This window comes from Brachypodium distachyon, chromosome 2, assembly GCF_000005505.3.
Source record: "Brachypodium distachyon strain Bd21 chromosome 2, Brachypodium_distachyon_v3.0, whole genome shotgun sequence".
NCBI lineage: Eukaryota > Viridiplantae > Streptophyta > Magnoliopsida > Poales > Poaceae > Brachypodium > Brachypodium distachyon.
Genome location: NC_016132.3, coordinates 38,406,924 through 38,425,060, shown reverse-complemented (window position 1 = coordinate 38,425,060; position 18,137 = coordinate 38,406,924). Strand labels below are relative to the sequence as shown.

The following is an 18,137-nucleotide window of genomic DNA, read 5'->3' as shown; positions in this document are numbered from 1 at the left end:
CTCGTCATCCCAGCTGTGTCCCCCTAGGCCTGGTTCACGAGTGACAGCCACGTCACTCAGGACGAGAGAGCGAACCCCGTGTTCCTTTTAAGTCGCACGGCCCTAACGTAATCCCGCGGGGTGGTACTAAACTCTCTGGTGCGGCCCAGCGATCCGTCCGAGCTGAGAAGTCAGGAGCCCTCCCCGTCCAGCTGAATGGGCCGAAAGCCTTTTGTTGGCCCAGTAAGCTTACCGGCCGGAAAGCCTTTTGTCGGCGCGTATCATTGTGATCTCGCCTTCCGACGTATAGAGATTTGGAGGTTGTGGAACTGTCGATTGATTTGGAAGAGTCTGGAACGTGGCTACAAGGACAGCCCAGACTATGGCAAGAGATCAGAGATGTGTACCGTACGTCAAGACAATTATTTGGATTTACTGTCTCTTGACGGTGATGGTACAATGTATCTTTCTCCACATATTCCAAATATTAGGTCTATTTAGATCTCGTGTTGTCTCTTTTATCCCAAATTAGAATCCCGAATTTCATATAATTAGCACATTCCTTACGTATCATGTGGTAGCACAATTCTGTCGTTTGGAAAATATGGTGCAAATTGTACTCCCTTCCAAATTAAGTGACTCAAATTTGTCTAAATATAGATGCATCTATATCCAAAAAGCATGTAGATACATGTGATATTTCATTACTTAATATGGGACGGAGGAGTACATGATTTATAAATGAAAAAATTGGGCGTCATGAAATTATTTACATGATTTTTTTTGTGCAACTACAATTGCTTAGACACACATTTTCTAAAGCTAAAATTACGAGTAATTTTAGGGAGGTGGCATGGTCGCACAACAATGGATGTTGTCCAGGAGACAGTTGGCGGAAAGAGGTAGTGGAGTTGGAGGAAGACGCATGCGGCGAGAGCAAGAGACAAACTCGCCGCTGCCATAGAAAGATAGAAAGACAAAAATATAATCAGGAAAAAAGAGGAAACATGCCAGAGTAGGAAATTTCATTCCGACTTAGGATTGGATCGATATTACGGTAGCACGGGCTGGAAGTAGAGCGATCGAAGAACCGTTTTTCAAATGACAAAACTACGTGTTAGATACGAAATCCAGAGCAACTGCAAATGGTTCACATTTCCAAAGCTAAAATTACATACAATTTCGAAAATATACAAATAACTTTACTTTTTCGTGACAAAAGGTCCACATTCAGGATCTTTGACATGGAGGTGAAGATTTCAACCTACTACAGGTGGTGCATTTTCGCGCAAGGATCACATGCGCCATTTGTTTATTCTGTGGATAGTGGTACGCAGTTTACTTCGTTCATCTAATCACCTTGAACAACAGAGGCGCTACGGTCCAGCACGAAAGGCCACTAACCCCAAAAATTTAACCAAGTTTATCTGCAAACTAACGTACGCTGAAACGAACTTGCCTGACACTATAGCGCCTGATACTCCACACATTTGCGTCATTCATAAAATAAAAGGCGTGGCAACATATTTTACAGTACGGAGTACTACTAAATTACTCCTCGCTCGACCTGTCGACCATTGTACTGCTCGTGCTACTCTGTCACTGATTGTCTCCCCTGTTCCAGAAAGGGACTGCTCTGTCCTTCCCCGACATGATTAGGGGGAAGACGGAAAGGCATTGGGTCCGTGAAGAATCTACTGAAGTTTAGGTGGAAAGGGCCTGTGGATATGTGTTGTCCAGATCAGGATTTCACCGGAAACGGACAAAGATGGTAATGTAATGGAATAATGGATGGAGACCCGGCTGAAAATAGTGCGCGTCCCTTTCTCTGCTAGCTCGGCCACCGTACCGTGTCATCTTGCTACAAGCAGCAGCTGCCTAGCTCTTAGCTGCTGGTGTCTCGATCGAGTGATGATCGAGATGCAATCATATGACCGGCGATTAGTGAGTGCAAGACGCTTTTTATCTCTAAGAAAAGAATAGAGAGCTGATACCTACTGTACTACTAACTGTTAGTGAAATCACGGTATTAAATACATAGAGATTCAAGTATGGAATCTCTGTTCCTAGTACCATGAATGAATAGAATAAGAAACTGAACTCTGGCAATTTCTTGCATCGCATCCACGGCGGTCGTGCGAATTGCGATCACGCTAGGCTAAGCTAGCTGATCCATCCCCTTGCCTCTTTTGTCTGGCTCAGCTCAGCAACTGCTTTATAAACAGAGTTCCGTTGTTCGTTTCATTTCGAACATGAATTCCGAGTCGTGTACTCCCTCTGTAATAAATTAACGACACTTATTATGAATGGGAATACGGAGTAGCAGTTAACTAGCAACCCTACCATTCAACATGAATTTCTTCTCTTACATTTTTCCAGAACATTCATCATCAACATTTTTCAAAACTTTTAATTTGCTGTTTTATTGCCGACTTCTTTTTTATCAGACAACAGTCCGCTAATGTACAACCTTACGGCTACGATAATGCTAAATTGTTAAGTTGTTCTACAGCTCCGGCAGGACCAAGTTGTCACCATCAACAATATGCCCCGGCTCGGCGGCTACAAGTCAAGAGATAAAGATCTGGCCGAAGTACCAAAGATGCAAACATTAATACATATTCGGACAGAGGGAGTGGTAGAAAAAAGATGAAAGCCGAGAAAGCAACGTTCGAATGCGATCCGAGGCACATTCCAAAAAAGATCCTAGGGGTAGGAGCCTAGGAGGCCCGGACCCAGGGGGGGCTCCACGTCAGCACGGGGGAGCAGTTGTCATCCGTCCCGGCACGCAAAGTTACCAGACTGCCCCTCCCATCTCGGTCCAATCACGACACGAGACCTTCCCCTTTTTCTGTCGGACGCAAATTTATCAGGCTATCACACGCCTCTCCTCTTTCCTCTTTCCTCCTGACTCCTCGTCATCATCATCACCAAAACCGCCTCTCCCTCTCTGTTCCATCGCGTCTCCAGACTCCGCGGCGGCGGCGGCGGCGGCGGCGGGTACGGCTGCCGAGCCCCCCTCCCTCCCTCCCTCAAGGTTAGCGCCTCCCCTCTGTATCCCCTCCCCTCGTCTCGTCTCGCTGGTTACCCCTATCTGAAGGTGGGATCGCTTCTCCAATCCATAGGTTTTTTTTTGCCTGCTTCGTTCCGTTCCGATCAATGGAGGACGATTTTGTTGTGTTCCCTGTGGTTTATTCATGCGCTCTGCACGGGCTCCAGTTTCTAGGGCGTCTCTCCCCAGGAATTTCGTGGTGGATTGTTTTCCGATGGGAGGGGAGTTTTGAGTTATACGGATGGTTGGGGGGTGAGATCGGCGGGGGCGGTTCGGGTCAGACGCCGGGGGCGGGGCGGAGGGAGAATAGAAGAACGACCGGGAGAAATCGGATCGCAGCGCAGCAGGGTCGCTGTCTCCGCAGACCCCGTACACGGTATTATTATTGTTTTTGTTGGGTTGCGCGTTGGGTCCTTGCGTCGGCGGCGATGCGATGCAGATACGAATCTGCAGGTGGTGGCCTGATTCAATCAATCTCCGGCGGCCGCCGCGTCGAGTACCAATTTGTGTACGGTTCTCTTGTCATTCCACGCAGCATAGTGTGGTTCGTGTAGGAGCTCTTCCTGCATACATGGTAAGGATGGATTTGCTATGTGCATCAGATTGGAAAATCTGGAGGCGTCGTATGGTTGTTGTTCTCTGGTGATCTGTTTCATGTGTTTGAGCAGTGGGGTAGATCATAGATGTCATGTCTGTCTTGTCTAGCTTGCAGTTTGATAGTCTTGAACTCTTGATGAATTGAGCCGTGCCTGTTTATCAGTGTAATGATTGCCGTTGAGGTTTTAGGCGGTCTAATTTGTGGGGGAGGATAGGGAGGAAACCAGTTAGTATGGCGGGAAAAGTAGGGCGTGTATGTACTGAGCAGAGGCGGTACAACACGACATGCTTCCAGCCGTCCGATTGCCTCATGGAGCTGTCCGCTCGTGTTTGTGATGTGAGGTAGGCTGACGTGGAGGGAGCTGCGTGGCAGGACGCGTCATGCCTGTGGCACCGTTGTGGATTTCTTAGTTTTGCAGTGCCTGTGTAATTGTTTTTTTATGTGATGACATATAAAATTGATTTGATGCACTTGTTGTTAATGCTCACTTGAATTTGCTAGATGTGCCCACTTGAGTTAATTCGCACCTGACGAGGAAAGACAGTAAAAACCGCTTTCATAAATTTGAATGCATATGTTCTTTGTGCTAGCAAGCTCTAGACTTCTGCCATGCTCTTCATAACTATTGAATACTCACTTTGCCTTAGCTGACCCATTCATAACTACTAGAAATTGCTTTAATGGCTGTTATTTGTCCGAATCGATGTCTTGCCTTTTTTTACTCGCCATCCCGTGATAGTCTTTCTTATACTCGTATGGATAACATAGTTAGATGTTTTAAATATTCTTTCCACTTTGACTGCTTGAATGTGCTGTTTCAGTTCTTCCGTTACTAATGGCACAAAATGGTATCCCTTGTCACTTGATTTTTCCACACTAGTTCGAGTAGTAAATGCAGACCACACATTTTCTTATATGTAGTTGTAGATCTAGCATCATTATTGTACTTGTGTAATTGACTTTGATTTTTTTCTTTAGATGGACGGCCATGATTCAGCGGTGCCCCATATCCCTGAAGTAACATTGGACATCACACCTGCTTCTGGAGCAGCTGGGAACAAAATGTGTAGAGGTGCGGCTTGTGACTTTTCTGACTCCAATAACACCTCAAAAGATGCACAGGAGAGATCTGCGTCCATGAGGAAGCTCCTAATTGCGGTGATCCTTTGTGTTATATTCATGGCCGTGGAAGTGGTTGGAGGCATCAAAGCAAACAGTCTTGCAATCTTGACTGATGCAGCACATCTTCTTTCAGATGTTGCAGCCTTTGCAATATCTTTGTTCTCTCTCTGGGCAGCTGGTTGGGAAGCGACACCTCAGCAGTCATATGGATTTTTCCGTATAGAAATTCTTGGGGCATTGGTTTCCATTCAGCTTATATGGCTCCTTGCTGGCATACTTGTGTATGAAGCTATTATGAGGCTCATTACTGAAAGTGGCGAGGTACAGGGCTCCCTCATGTTTGCTGTATCAGCTTTTGGTTTGTTTGTTAACATCATAATGGCAGTCTTGCTTGGTCATGACCATGGGCATGGCGGACATGGGCACAGCCATGGTCATAGCCATGGACATTCACATGACCATGATCATGATAACTCAGGCGACCACCATACCCATCATGGAGATCATGAGGAGGGCCATGTGCACCACCATGAGCACAGCCATGGTAGTTCTATAACCATCACAACCCGTCAGCACTCTCATTCCAGCACTGGACAACATCAGGGTGCTGAGGAACCGTTGCTTAAGCATGATGGTGATTGTGAGAGTGCCCAGCCTGGTGGTAAGGCTGCCAAGAAGCGTAATATCAATGTACACAGTGCCTATCTGCATGTAATTGGGGACTCCATCCAGAGCGTCGGTGTAATGATTGGAGGGGCTCTCATCTGGTACAAGCCTGAATGGAAGATTATCGATCTCATATGCACACTCATCTTCTCCGTGATTGTACTGTTTACCACAATCAAGATGATCCGAAACATACTTGAAGTCCTGATGGAGAGCACTCCTCGTGAGATCGATGCTACAAGGCTTGAGAATGGTCTACGTGAAATGGAAGGTGTGATTGCTGTTCATGAGCTGCACATCTGGGCTATCACAGTGGGGAAGGTGCTCTTGGCGTGCCATGTGACGATCACGCAGGAGGCGAATGCTGATCAAATGCTTGACAAGGTCATTGGGTACATCAAGGCAGAGTACAACATCAGTCATGTGACCATCCAGATCGAGCGCGAGTAAGTCATGTCAGGTAGTGGGGATGAAAAGCGTGCTTGGAAACGGTTTATCTTATGCGCTCAAATGTTTAGCTTTGGACTTGCAAAGGCGGTGCAGGTTTATCTAGATGTGGTATCTGCTGGAGAAATATTGTATGTCGTGTTACCATTAGCCCATTAGGTGAATGAACTATTATCATGTTGGTCTAGTCGTTGTATTGGCATGGATGCAATTTTCAAACAATTTTCGATCCTGCTGTGAGTTCATCAACCTACATGTGTAGTTCAGCGGCACTCTGTTCCATCTCTTATGTGAAAGATCTGCTGTGGCACATATGTTGTCATGTTTCTGTTTAGCCTGTTGTGGTTTGTTCTGAGCTTGCGTCCTAAAGTTGAATGAGGAAGGTGCAAGTACTCCCTATTTTTGTGTGTGTGTGAATGTGCAGTTTGTATTATCTGTGCCATTGTCTTAAAACTGTGCGTAGGTGTATGAAACGTAGGAAGATAAAGATTGGCAGGTCACCATGGTGCCTGAAGCGAAATGCACTGCCACAACTGTAGAGTTCGTCTTGCAAGTTCCAAGTGGTTTTGATGCAGTGAATGTGAAGCGCTGGAGTTTGATTCAACTAGTTATATTCAAATTTTCGTTCTGTTGTAGATTTGGAGAGTTCCCAAACCATTAAGCCAATCAATCATCTTCATGGTCCATGTAACTGATGTGTACCCTAGTTTGCATCTTGTGGTACAAAATTTTGAGCAAAATTCAGCTCAACGCCAAGGCAATTCAGGTAGTCAGGTTCATCAAACAGTAAGATCCACGCTTGTCTTTCTTACTCCACCTTGATACATGTTGCCTCTGAAGCAGACTGCTTTGACCTGTAAATGCTACTGTAGTAAAAATCTCCCACTCCCAGTGTGGGCGTGTGTGGCACTGAAAAGCTACGGAGCCAAATCCTCGCACAGCCTGTTTGGCAATATTAGGGAATGGGAGTGGGAATTCAGAGGAGGGAGTTTAGATGAGATTAGACGTGGAAATGGATTTTTAGTCTCAATCCCTAGTTTGGTATGGAGTGAGAAATATACGTGAGAATTAACGAGGAAATTCTGTTCTCGTGTTTGGTTGGAGGGAGTTCACGGGGAATTAGCTTAAAGAGGATAACATAAGTTATGATGAAGGGTTGAGATCATTTCTACGAAACAATTCTCTAAAAGTTCCCACTTCTCCACCTGTTATTGAAATGGTGTGAGTTGGTCTCTCAAATCCCATGCCCAATCTCTATTAAAATCCAATTCTCTCTAACCAAACGAATCATTTAACATCACAAACCCCTTAACTCCCATTCCCTATCTCTAATTTCCCCCAACCAAACGAGCTGCCAGTTCATTAGTAGAGAACTGAATGCTTTTTTAATACTGTGGCCATCCTATAATGTACCATACCCTTATGGTACAAAGATTTGTTAACAATGCTGAAAGTGAAAGAGCTTTTTACTATGATCTGGAGGCTGGCTCTGTTTTGCTCTAGTAATAGGTATTTCCTCTATAACAAAACCAGGTCCCTTGAGCAGGCTGAAAACCATAGCACAGTTCAGAACAAAGAGGCTTGAGATGAATAAAAAAAAAGCACAGGCTGAAAATCACACCATAGTGCTGAACAAAGAAACTCGAGATGAATCAAAAGCACAGATTCACAGCCATGTCTTGCCTGGTTGGCCGTGGCATTGATTTGAATCCAGCTCGAGTTGGACATGAAGAAACATATACAGTAGCAAATTCAGCAGCACAGATGAAAACCAAGGCGTCCGTCCGAACTTCTATTCTACCCCAATGTTTCACGAGAACAGCAAAACTCCTAAATGTGACGCCGAGCGTCAGCCAAACTTGCGTAGCCCAGTGACATGTGAAAAACAGGTGGACTGACTCCACTTTCAGGAGGCACGGTAGGGGCGGTCGTTGATTGTGTCGGCTCATACTTAATCCAAACGTGTACGCTCACACAAATCTATACAAATCTATCGATTGCTAGTTGCCTAAGATTGCAGCTACGATGAGGAAACATGTTTTAATCGATCGAAACTCCGTAGTTGCCTAATTAAATTGATTGATTTTAACTGCGATTGGACATCATGCCGCGATTGAGTAGTGATTGAGTAGTTGCCTGATTAACACGAGCTGCGGCAAGTCAGCCATGGAGGAGGTGCTGATGATGATCGACCCCAAATTAAAGTTGGAGATAAACTCAGATCCAGTGATGGACGATGCAGATGCAGGTACCAATAACCAGGCGTCCAGATCCAAATCAGACAAGACCAACACAATCCCTGAACAGGAAGGAGAAGATCTCATAATTTCCTCCTTCATGATGCCCAACGACGATGATTATTATTACGCCGATGCTGCTGTCGATGAGATGGACAGAGGCAAACCGGACGCACAATTAGCCGCCGAGAAGGATGAATTGGCCTACATGGAGTGGAACCTCACACAGTACCGTTCTTTCTGGGAAACTATATGGGGCCGAACCAGCGGTTCCTTCTCAGATGTCACGACACTGAGTTCCATGCAATTCACACACTTGACACCTCAAGGCACCTCTCGTTATGATGTTGGCACCGAGACCACCTTGCAGATCTTCACCATCAAACTCACGGACATAAAAGGTGGCTTCAGATGGCCCTTGTCCGTCTACGGCTTGGTCGCTGCCCGAGACCACGTGGACGGCAATCGCAACCTTCTCTTCTTTCGTGATTCGACGGAGCCCCAAGAACTTTGGGAAGACGATCCTTTTCTGCGCTTGAGAGATTGGCCCATCTCGTGCGATCGTGTTGACGGACCCCGTTGATTTTGAGATCCAGCTTAAAGCGAAACGTAGCGCAAAGCCGGATCGGTTGTTGATCACCGATATATGGCATTACACCGAACGTTGTCCAGGTGTATCCACCTTCAGCTTTAGGAGCTGTTTCTGCACAGCTGAGGTATGTTTGGAGCAGGTTAGACGCTCGGTCCAGGCCACTGTTTTGGGTCTTCGTGTTGTCAAATGTGGGTCATGGCCTTCTGAACATGGCTGTCGAGTTGCAGCATACCCTTCAACAAGGACAGTTGCGAGCTCTGTTGTTGATGGAACCACGTATCATGCTAATCCCTCATCGGGGCCAGTTCTGCTGCTTGATTCGAAAGATGGAAAATTGGCCAAGAGTTCTGATGGTTACCTGAATCTGTCGAGGCAAGTTGTTTCTGTGCAATTGGCAGGTAAGTTGGAGGTGGTTCATAGAGGCCTACTCACCATCTGGTGGTATCGCTGAACGAGGTCTTGTCTGCTTCAAGGCCAAAGATTGCCAGATAAGTCAGGATAGATGTCGCCTTGGTGATGCTGTGGTGGAGATTACTGTGGCCTGGTCCCTTCTTGTTGAGGAGAAGCAGGATATCGCGGAACCGGATTTCCTGGATGGCTTTTGAAAATGGCAGGTGGAGGGTAAGTTCTGAAGAGGAGTGCTGAAAAGATATGCCCAACACCAGCCAGGCCTTTTTACTCAAGGACTATATATCGGTCTGTCCAAGTGTCTTTAGTTTTTCTGTATCAGTTAGCCATGTAAGAGGTGTCCAACTATAACTTTCGGTATCCAGAAACTACTACCCCGTTTCATAATTCTTGTCTCAAATTTGTCCGAAAATGAATGTATCTATTCATAAAAGGTGTCTACATACATGTAAGATTTCGACAAGAATTATGAAACGGAGGGAGTATTTGTGTATCGGCGGTAATTACTTTTAAAAAAGAAATTGTCTAACGTTTTGCTAAGGCAGTTGCTCTTTTTTTTAATGCTTGATGTCATGCCATATATTTATTGTTACATGCACCAGCTAGCTAAAACACTGTTTTGGTTCCTTCCTATGACATGCATGCCCACCAATATACTGATCTGCCAGTTGTTAAGTGATGCCGCAGATATATGACTTCGTGCAAGTTTCATCTATATTGTTGTAATCTGGACCAACTATGATCATTGGTGCATATACTCTTGTCTAGTGGCCAAATGATTTCATGGACTAATTTCTTGTTACTTGAATAACATAGTTAGATCAATACACGCAAATACAAATATTGAAAACATGAGAAATTTAGTCTGACAAAATGCCCCTGGTCAGCTGCTATAGTCCGGATTGATCAGATAATCGGCATATAGTTCAAGTGCATACTATTGATTGGAGCAAGAGGCTTGTAATTTAGGCGCAGATGATAATTACAATGAAAAATAATCTTTACATTCTAACAATTGGTGATTTGATTTGCTTCCGTTGCTTGATCGCCCATTGAATATGCAAGTAGCATTGCTAGCAAATTACCGATGCTTAATAAAGAACTGAACATGAGGTAGCAAGCAAGAGAGGCTGCACCAGGGCACGCCCTGTCAGGTCAGCTGTCAATGTTTTTTCTTCAAAAGAAAAAAATAGTACCGGGACCGCGTTTTGGGCTGGGCCTGAATCGCATACAGGCCGGTACAAGCCATATAGCCCATATAAGTTCTTATTGGAACGCTACAAAACGGTGGCCGTTGGTGGTACTCTTTGGGTAACTTGACGGCCGCGCTAGCTTCCTTCCCTGAAAACAAACTTGACGGACGAATTACGTGCCAAGTAAGAGCGCGGCTATATAAAGACCAATAAAACTTACCCCAAATGAGGCAAAGGGACAGCGAAAGGGGCATTGATCCAAGGAAGGAAAAAGATGCAGATCTTCGCCAAGACGCCGGCCGGAAAGACCATCACCCTGGAGGTCGACAGCAGCCACACTCTCCAAGATGTCAAGGCCAGATCCAGGCCAAGGAAGGTAATTTTGATCATCAAAAACACATAATTCTCTATCGATCGGTCAGTTAATTTGGATGCAATATTGTGTTGGATGATCCGCGTACGTACGTAGGCGTGTGGGCGGCGGACCAGCAGCAGCGGGTGATCTTCGCCGGGAAGCAGCTGGAGGAGGAGGAGGACGACGGGCGGACGCTGTCGGACTACGGCGTCCAGCAGGAGTCCACGCTTCAACTCGCGCTCCGCCTGTCCGGGGGATTCCGCGGATGCTTGTATAGGTTCGAGCCCAGCCTCCGAGCCCTCGCCGAGAAGCACAACTCCAACAAGATGATCTGCTGCAAGTGCTATGCCCGGCTGCCTCTCAGAGCTACCAACTGCCGCAAGAAGAAGTGCGGCCACAGCAACCAGGTGGAACTCTTGATATTTGTGTATTCTCTTCTCCCTGCCATGTAAAATTAAATTAAAAATGCCATGTTCTTCCGACGACTTGCGATGAATCCTTGTTGCATTTCTTTGATCTGACTGACGCATGTGTGTTTTGCACGACCTGTATATTGAACAAGCGCCATGCTTCGGAGGATTGAGTTATATATATTCCTAAGTGCTCACGTACTCATGCCAGAGTCTTCATCAGAGTTGGGGCTTTTTAATTATCTCGTTGTAAGAGTTCCACTGGATGTGTTGAGCCTTGATTACTCTCTTCAGGTTGTGTTGATGATATGGTTGATTCCACTTAAATATTCTCGCAAAAAAATTAATCCCACTTAGATATTTCTAGCACGAGATGGCGCTGGGACGCCAAAAGCATGACAAAAGAGTACTCTATCTTCTTTCAAAGGAAAAAACATAAACAATAACGAGGTCAAAATCAAGCACGGCTCTAGCATTATGTTTTTCAGTTCGCAAAAAAAAAATGGCAGCCCAGCGAGCCTAACCTAAGCCCACAGTGTCCATTAATCATGGGCTTCACGAGTGCTGCACCAAACGAGCGTATCCACGAATCCTTCTTTTTTTTGCGAGAAGAGCGTATCCACGAATCCAAGCCCAGCTCTGCTACTCCACGATCCCGGCCCACCTATCGAGCCCATAGTCCTGGTCTTGCCTCCTCCGGCCCAGGAACTCGTCCGGACTCCCCCACGCCCTTTCTCGTAGGGCGGAGCCGCCATTCCCCGTTTATCCAGCTCGCCATTCAGTTCAGAAAACCTAGTTCCCCATCGTCACGTCTCCGGCGACCACCCTCCGCCGGCTTCCTGCTCAACCGCGCCGGCGGCCCACGCGTCCCTGGAAGATCCCGATAGGAAACACAACCCTAGCCTAGCGGTCGTCCCTGCCGCGGCGGTTGCCGCCGTCCTCGGCGACCCCCTAAGGCTAGCGCCCTCCTGACGTCCGCCCTAGAGCCGACCTTGTCCCATCCCCCACCTCCGCGGCCTCCTCCTCGTGCATGGCGACATTATCGCCTCTCGGAATCTGAAGCGCCCGTCAGGCCCTATTTCGTGTCCCGGGGTCGTCGAGTGGAGTGGTCAGGCCGGAGGGAGGATCACCGAGAATGGCGTGGCGCGTGTTGCTGCGAAGAAAGGTAAGTTTCGCCTCTCTTTTATGAATCTCGACGCATTTTCTGTAACATGGAACTAACAATCAGAGACACATTTTGCAGGATGTCCACACAGGCCTTTTGAATTTGGCCTTCCGCGCTGGTGGAACGGAGTGTTTCTCCAGTGGAGCTGTTGCAAAGCCATCGCGTAAGTTAAAGTTCCAGTCATACCATGATTGCGTAGATTGATTTTTACTTAATTATTGTCCAATGATTATTTCAGCAACCAAAGCTCTGTTCTCTAGTAAGAGTTGTACTATATGCGTTTCTGATTCCAGCATTCCAAGCTGCCCTCCAGTAGGCAGTATCTGTACGGCATATGGTTTTAGTGAAGAATGAATAGAATATAGCATTGAAGAAACCCCTCGGCAGATTCTTAAGCTGTGAGAGACTCAGGTTTATTCGATCCGGAAAATGACCATTGAGGTTGGATCTGTAAATGACCTGTGAGGTTAAATCTGCACCCAGCCGGCATTGTGACTCCACTGTGCACCCACTTCTGAGCTATCACCCAGTTATCAGTGTACGGTTTTATCGATTAGGTATTTTGTAAGTTACGTGCTGAACAAATGGGCTTAGACTCTAGCTTGGCATTTCCTAGTTTCTCTCAGCTGTCATAATTGAATGCATAGAGGTTTGAAAAATGCTTTTACTATTGAGTTTAGTAGTATGTGAAATTTGTATAGCTCATGAATTCTTATCTGGTCACTTTTCTAAGAGGAAGTACTATTTTAGTATTTTGTGTGTACCTCATAAATATTATTATTTTTCATTTGTTTTTACTTCTCAAATGCAGAGTTCATACATTGCAATAAACTCCAAGGTGCTGCTAACTGTACGATCTTTAAACACTACCCTATCAGGTATCCCAATCCATGCACTCTTAATATTCTGATGGCTTCAGTATTCTAACTACATCGACGTATTCAACAAACCATGAGACATTGAGACGGACCTGCTCGGAAAACCTAATATATCATTTGAATTTGAGTGTTATATTGCACTAGGAATCTGAATCTTATTTCTTTGGAGAACCTGAACTAGACATCATGTTACTTTTGTGCACCCCATTAAATGCTGTTGCAACTTCTGCATGGAGTTCTTGCATTCAGTTCTCATCTTATTTGATTCTTTTTTGCAGAAGGCACTTACCTAGCTTCTTATTTTTACCATATTACATGTATTCTTGTTTTTCCCATTTTCTGATTTTCTTAGTCTTTGCTTCCAATTTTAGGCATTGTTTTCATAAGTATCTTTTTTTTACTATACTACACATATTCTTGTTGATCTCATCTTCTGATTTTTTAGTCTTCACATTTTTTTTGTCTTTAAATTTTAGATATTGTTTTGGTAGGTATTTTAGGATTTATAGATTAGGTGACAATACTATCTTCTTTATAGGAATTTTCATGCAGGTGTGTATATGTTAGCATGGAGTCGGAAAAAGGAGGATGTTGTAGGGTTAAAAGCACCGAAAAAGGAGAAGCGGGTAAGGAAAGAAACTAGGACTCAACCTCCGGTAGAAGCGCCATATGTTGCACCAAAACCAAAGATGACCATCAAAACATCACCGGATAAAACTGTTGAGATTTTTGATGGCATGACACTGCTCGACCTATCTAAACGATCCGGTGCAACTATCAGTGCACTTCAAAGCATACTACAAGATCTTGGCGAGAAGGTTGAATCAGAGTTCGATTCTATCAGCATTGATCTTGCTGAGTTAGTTGCTATGGTATGTATAAATTGTTCCTTCTTAAACATCTGCATTTCTTGATACTACACTGAAGCATATTAGTACCCAGTTATAGCATATCTGCATGTGTTATGTTTTATCATGTCGTATGATACTATAACTCAATGTGATGATAGCTGAATTCACTCTAGATGTTGCTTTTGATCTCATCTAACAAAATCATTCTTTTGCACTGTGTGATAGTATGATGCTAAAAAGTACTCTTATCTTCAAGTGTGAGTACTGTACTCTTATATTTTTTTCATGCTTTTATCAAGAAACTTCAAGTGTGGACGGTAGTTGCAGTTTCATCAATACTACTGTGCCCCTCCATCTTGCTGTTCTATCCCAGGCCTGGTCTATCCAATTATCCGTACAAGTCGTGGTGTGAGAATGGATGGATGGATCCACTTTTGTTCGATAGTGGATTCCCATCTAACTGGTTTTTATATTGTATTGCCATTGGGTTACAATGTTTTGTTTTCCCCATGTTTTCTTTTTCTTTTTCTTTTTCTTTTTTGCTTTGTTTTATTCTCAAAATAAAAATGGAATTATTACTAGCTTGATGATATCATTATATTTGAGCAAACATACATGTTAAAACTCTAGTTATACTGATCTTTTATTAATTGTATCTTCTATTATCTCCAATATACACCTAAGTTTTGTCATCATAAAATATTTAAGAAGCTTTAGCGAACCTTCTGTTTCTTATGATATGAAACCATACGTTTCTTGCTTGTTCCACAGGAAATTGGTGTTAATATCAAAAGAATGCACACAGGTGAAGGCACAGTTGAACCACGGCCTGCTGTTGTAACAGTTATGGGTCATGTTGATCATGGTAAAACATCACTTCTGGATTCCCTACGGCAAACATCTGTTGCAGCTAAGGAAGCTGGCGGGATCACTCAGCATATAGGTGCCTTTGTTGTTGAGATGACATCAGGAGCTTCTATCACGTTTCTTGACACACCAGGGCATGCTGCATTTAGTGCAATGCGGGCTAGAGGTGCAGCTGTTACAGATATTGTAGTGCTTGTGGTTGCAGCAGATGATGGTGTGATGCCACAAACACTTGAAGCTATGTCACATGCAAAAGTAGCAAATGTTCCCATCGTTGTTGCTATAAACAAATGTGACAAATCTGGGGCTGATCCTGAGAGGGTCAGAATTCAGCTTGGTTCTGAAGGATTGCTTTTGGAGGATATGGGTGGTGATGTACAGGTTGTTGAAATTTCTGCATTATCCAAACTTGGTTTGGATAAACTGGAAGAGGCGTTGCTCCTTCAAGCTGAGATAATGGACCTGAAAGCCAGAACAGACGGGCCTGCTCAAGCTTTTGTGGTGGAGGCAAGGGTGGACAGGGGCAGGGGACCACTAGCTACAGCTATTGTTAAGTCCGGCACATTAATCAGTGGGCAATACATTGTCGTGGGAGCAGAGTGGGGAAGAATTAGATCGCTTAGAGATACGGCAGGTAAAGTAACAGAGGCTGCAAAACCCGCAATGCCTATTGAAATTGAGGGGCTAAGGGGCCTTCCTATGGCTGGGGATGATGTAGTGGTTGTTGACTCCGAGGAAAGGGCAAGAATGCTTAGTCAAGGGAGGAAGAAGAAACAGGAGAAAGATAGGCTTAGGAAGATTGATGAAGGTATGACAGAGGAGGCAGAAATTGCAGAAGAGACTCCTGAGAGAGTTGAGATGCCCATTATTGTCAAAGCTGATGTACAGGGCAGTGTTCAAGCAGTTACAGATGCCTTAAGAAGTCTTAATAGTCCACAGGTATTTTCTCAAGAACATTTTAGTTTTACATATGGAGTTAGTCTTGCAAAATTTGACTACATGCACACAAGCAGTGCTAAATTGCTGTTAGCTTACATTGCCTTTTAGACCTCATATAGGTGTGTTCCAATTGCTGGATGTGATATATGTTCTTATTACCGGTTCCATTATTTCTATCGAATTCAAGTCATGCCATATTACCTTCTTTTGTAGGTGTTTGTGAATATTGTTCATGTTGGTGTGGGCCCAGTAAGTGAACATGACATTGATCTGGCACAAGCATGCCGAGCATACATAGTTGGTTTCAACGTTCGCAATCCACCGAGTGCAATCACTCTAGGAGCAACACAAGCCAACATAAAGGTACAATGTTTATTGCTACTCTAATGCCTGTCTGACTTCTGGTAGATTTTCAGCACCGTCTCTTTGTGGCCAGTGTAAGATGTACATATGCCTTCCGGATTCCATGCAGAGAGGCTAGATCTTATTGTACATAACACTTCCTCTTTCCGTGGTTTGTAGTGTTGCTTTATACGAGGGTAGACGGTCTGTGCCGTAAATCACACAAACGAAAGATACAACATGCACTGATGATGCAAATTGTAAGCAAATTGCCATTAAACTTTGATCCTAATAGGAATCAGCAGCATCATAACGGTAGGGCACCAAAAATAAAAAACACCTTGCTAAAGATCACAAACCCTTGTAGAAATCAGAAACATCGTAACCTTCATCAAGAAGAACTCCAAAGTGGCACATACAAAAAAAAACCTTTGCTAATTCCGTTGAACTTCCCTCAAACAATCAAATCTTTAAATATAAAAAATCAGACCACCACATAAATCACAAACCCTAGTCATCTGTGCTAAAAATGTTTACTCATCATCCCAAAAGCACGAGTTTTCACCATCGAAATGGCCCAATATGTACATAACCCTACTTTCACATTATCCTGTGTTTAGACTAGCCTCATTCAATTGTTCCACAAGCATGCAATACATATGTTCCCATACAAAAAAAGACAATATATATTTTAAGTGTCTCATAAACATGTAGGTTGATTTTTTTTGGCTGTCTTTTACACAATCTGGAACTGCAACTGAGTTTAGTTTAGCTGACTTGACCATGTCTGCTTTTCAGATTTTGCTGCACAAGGTGATTTACCATCTCCTTGAGGAAATGGGAAGGCTGATTGTGGAGAAGGCACCAGGGGTTGCTGAAACCCAAATTTCAGGGGAGGCTGAGGTTCTGAACATATTCGAGCTGAAAGGGCGTAGCAAATCAAAAGGGCCAGACATCAAGATTGCTGGCTGCCGGATAACCGACGGACACTTCAGCAGATCTGGAACCATGAGACTATTGAGGAGCGGAGATGTCGTCTTTGAGGGTCCATGTGCATCTCTGAAGCGAGAGAAGCAGGATGCTGACACTCTCGACAAGGGTTCCGACTGTGGGCTGGTGATTGAGGATTGCGATCATTTCCAGGTTGGGGATACCATCCAGTGCTTGGAGCAGGTGATCAGGAAACCCAAGTTCATATCCACACAAAGCGGGGCAGTCAGGATAGAGTGCTGAACTGGTGATTGATAGTAATTGTTTGCCGATGTCATGATCCTATTGCTGGGAATTCAACCATTTTTGTTTTGAACTGACCAAGATTTTGACAATGTAGCGAGATAAAAGTGACAGGGGTGGAATGCTTACTATTTTCGCTCAAATGACCAGTTGCAAGTTGCAGCCACACTGAACACCCATCCAATGATTTGTTGGAACAAAACCATCTCATCTAGGTGCTTTGAGCTATGAACCATTATGAAGCATGCGTACTTGAGAAGGAAGCTAGGTTTGTGTATACTTAAGTTTCCATGAGTTTTACACGCAGTCGCATGGTGTATCTTTATGCCAGCCTTGAAATAGGTTGGGGACACTATACAGTGCTTAGTTTCAACCAATGTTCTTGTACTGGTAGTGTTTAGATGCGTTGGGACCTGAGAGTGTGCCTTATATATTCAATTTTCCTTAATACTCCGGCGCGCCAAATCGCTGGAAGCTGGACGCAACTGTCTGACACTGTAAGCTCCAGTAAACATTGGCTCGTGCTTGCCCGAATTCGCTAAATTCACAAGATTTGAAAGTAGAAAATCACGAGAAACTTGACAGCCAAACGCGCAAATCAGATTCCCTTGGACGGCAGCCTTTTCGTGCAGTATCGCTACAAGCTGCTGCCGCTGTTCCTGAATCTGCTTATCCGGCTCAATCCCTTGAATCTGCTTATAAGTTATCCATTTCGAAACAGGACCCAGGGGAACCAACCCAATTATGCCGTATCAAAACCTCAAATAGCTGGTTACGAAGAATGTGGTCTAGTACGCCCAAAA

The 18,137-nt window shown here is 44.5% G+C and overlaps 3 protein-coding genes across 5 annotated transcripts; all 3 read left to right on the top strand.

Annotated features, from left to right (window-relative positions):
* Positions 1–2,854: 2,854 nt before the first annotated feature.
* LOC100837990 (metal tolerance protein 1) lies at positions 2,855–6,201 on the top strand. 2 transcript variants are annotated; one of them, XM_003569011.4, is made up of 2 exons: positions 2,855–3,016; positions 4,608–6,201. In XM_003569011.4, exon 2 carries the CDS (start codon positions 4,608–4,610, stop codon positions 5,865–5,867), a length of 1,260 nt encoding a protein of 419 aa, XP_003569059.1. In that variant the 5' UTR covers positions 2,855–3,016; the 3' UTR covers positions 5,868–6,201. The 2 variants fall into 2 exon arrangements, with proteins under 2 accessions (XP_003569059.1, XP_010231816.2); XM_010233514.3 differs by lacking the exon at positions 2,855–3,016 and adding an exon at positions 3,450–3,605.
* A 4,318-nt stretch (positions 6,202–10,519) lies between these two features.
* On the top strand, positions 10,520–11,220 carry LOC100828983 (ubiquitin-60S ribosomal protein L40). The gene is made up of 2 exons (XM_024458833.1): positions 10,520–10,670; positions 10,764–11,220. The coding sequence occupies exons 1-2, from the start codon at positions 10,520–10,522 to the stop codon at positions 11,099–11,101; spliced, it is 489 nt and encodes a 162-aa protein (XP_024314601.1). The 3' UTR covers positions 11,102–11,220.
* Positions 11,221–11,808: 588 nt separating this feature from the next.
* LOC100828379 (translation initiation factor IF-2) lies at positions 11,809–17,782 on the top strand. 2 transcript variants are annotated; one of them, XM_003566623.3, is made up of 7 exons: positions 11,809–12,224; positions 12,303–12,387; positions 13,036–13,102; positions 13,641–13,974; positions 14,725–15,759; positions 15,973–16,122; positions 16,900–17,782. In XM_003566623.3, the coding sequence occupies exons 1-7, from the start codon at positions 12,195–12,197 to the stop codon at positions 17,332–17,334; spliced, it is 2,136 nt and encodes a 711-aa protein (XP_003566671.1). In that variant the 5' UTR covers positions 11,809–12,194; the 3' UTR covers positions 17,335–17,782. The 2 variants fall into 2 exon arrangements, with proteins under 2 accessions (XP_003566671.1, XP_014754186.1); XM_014898700.2 differs by lacking the exon at positions 11,809–12,224 and having other exon boundaries at positions 12,312–12,387; positions 13,655–13,974.
* The last annotated feature ends 355 nt before the right edge of the window (positions 17,783–18,137 follow it).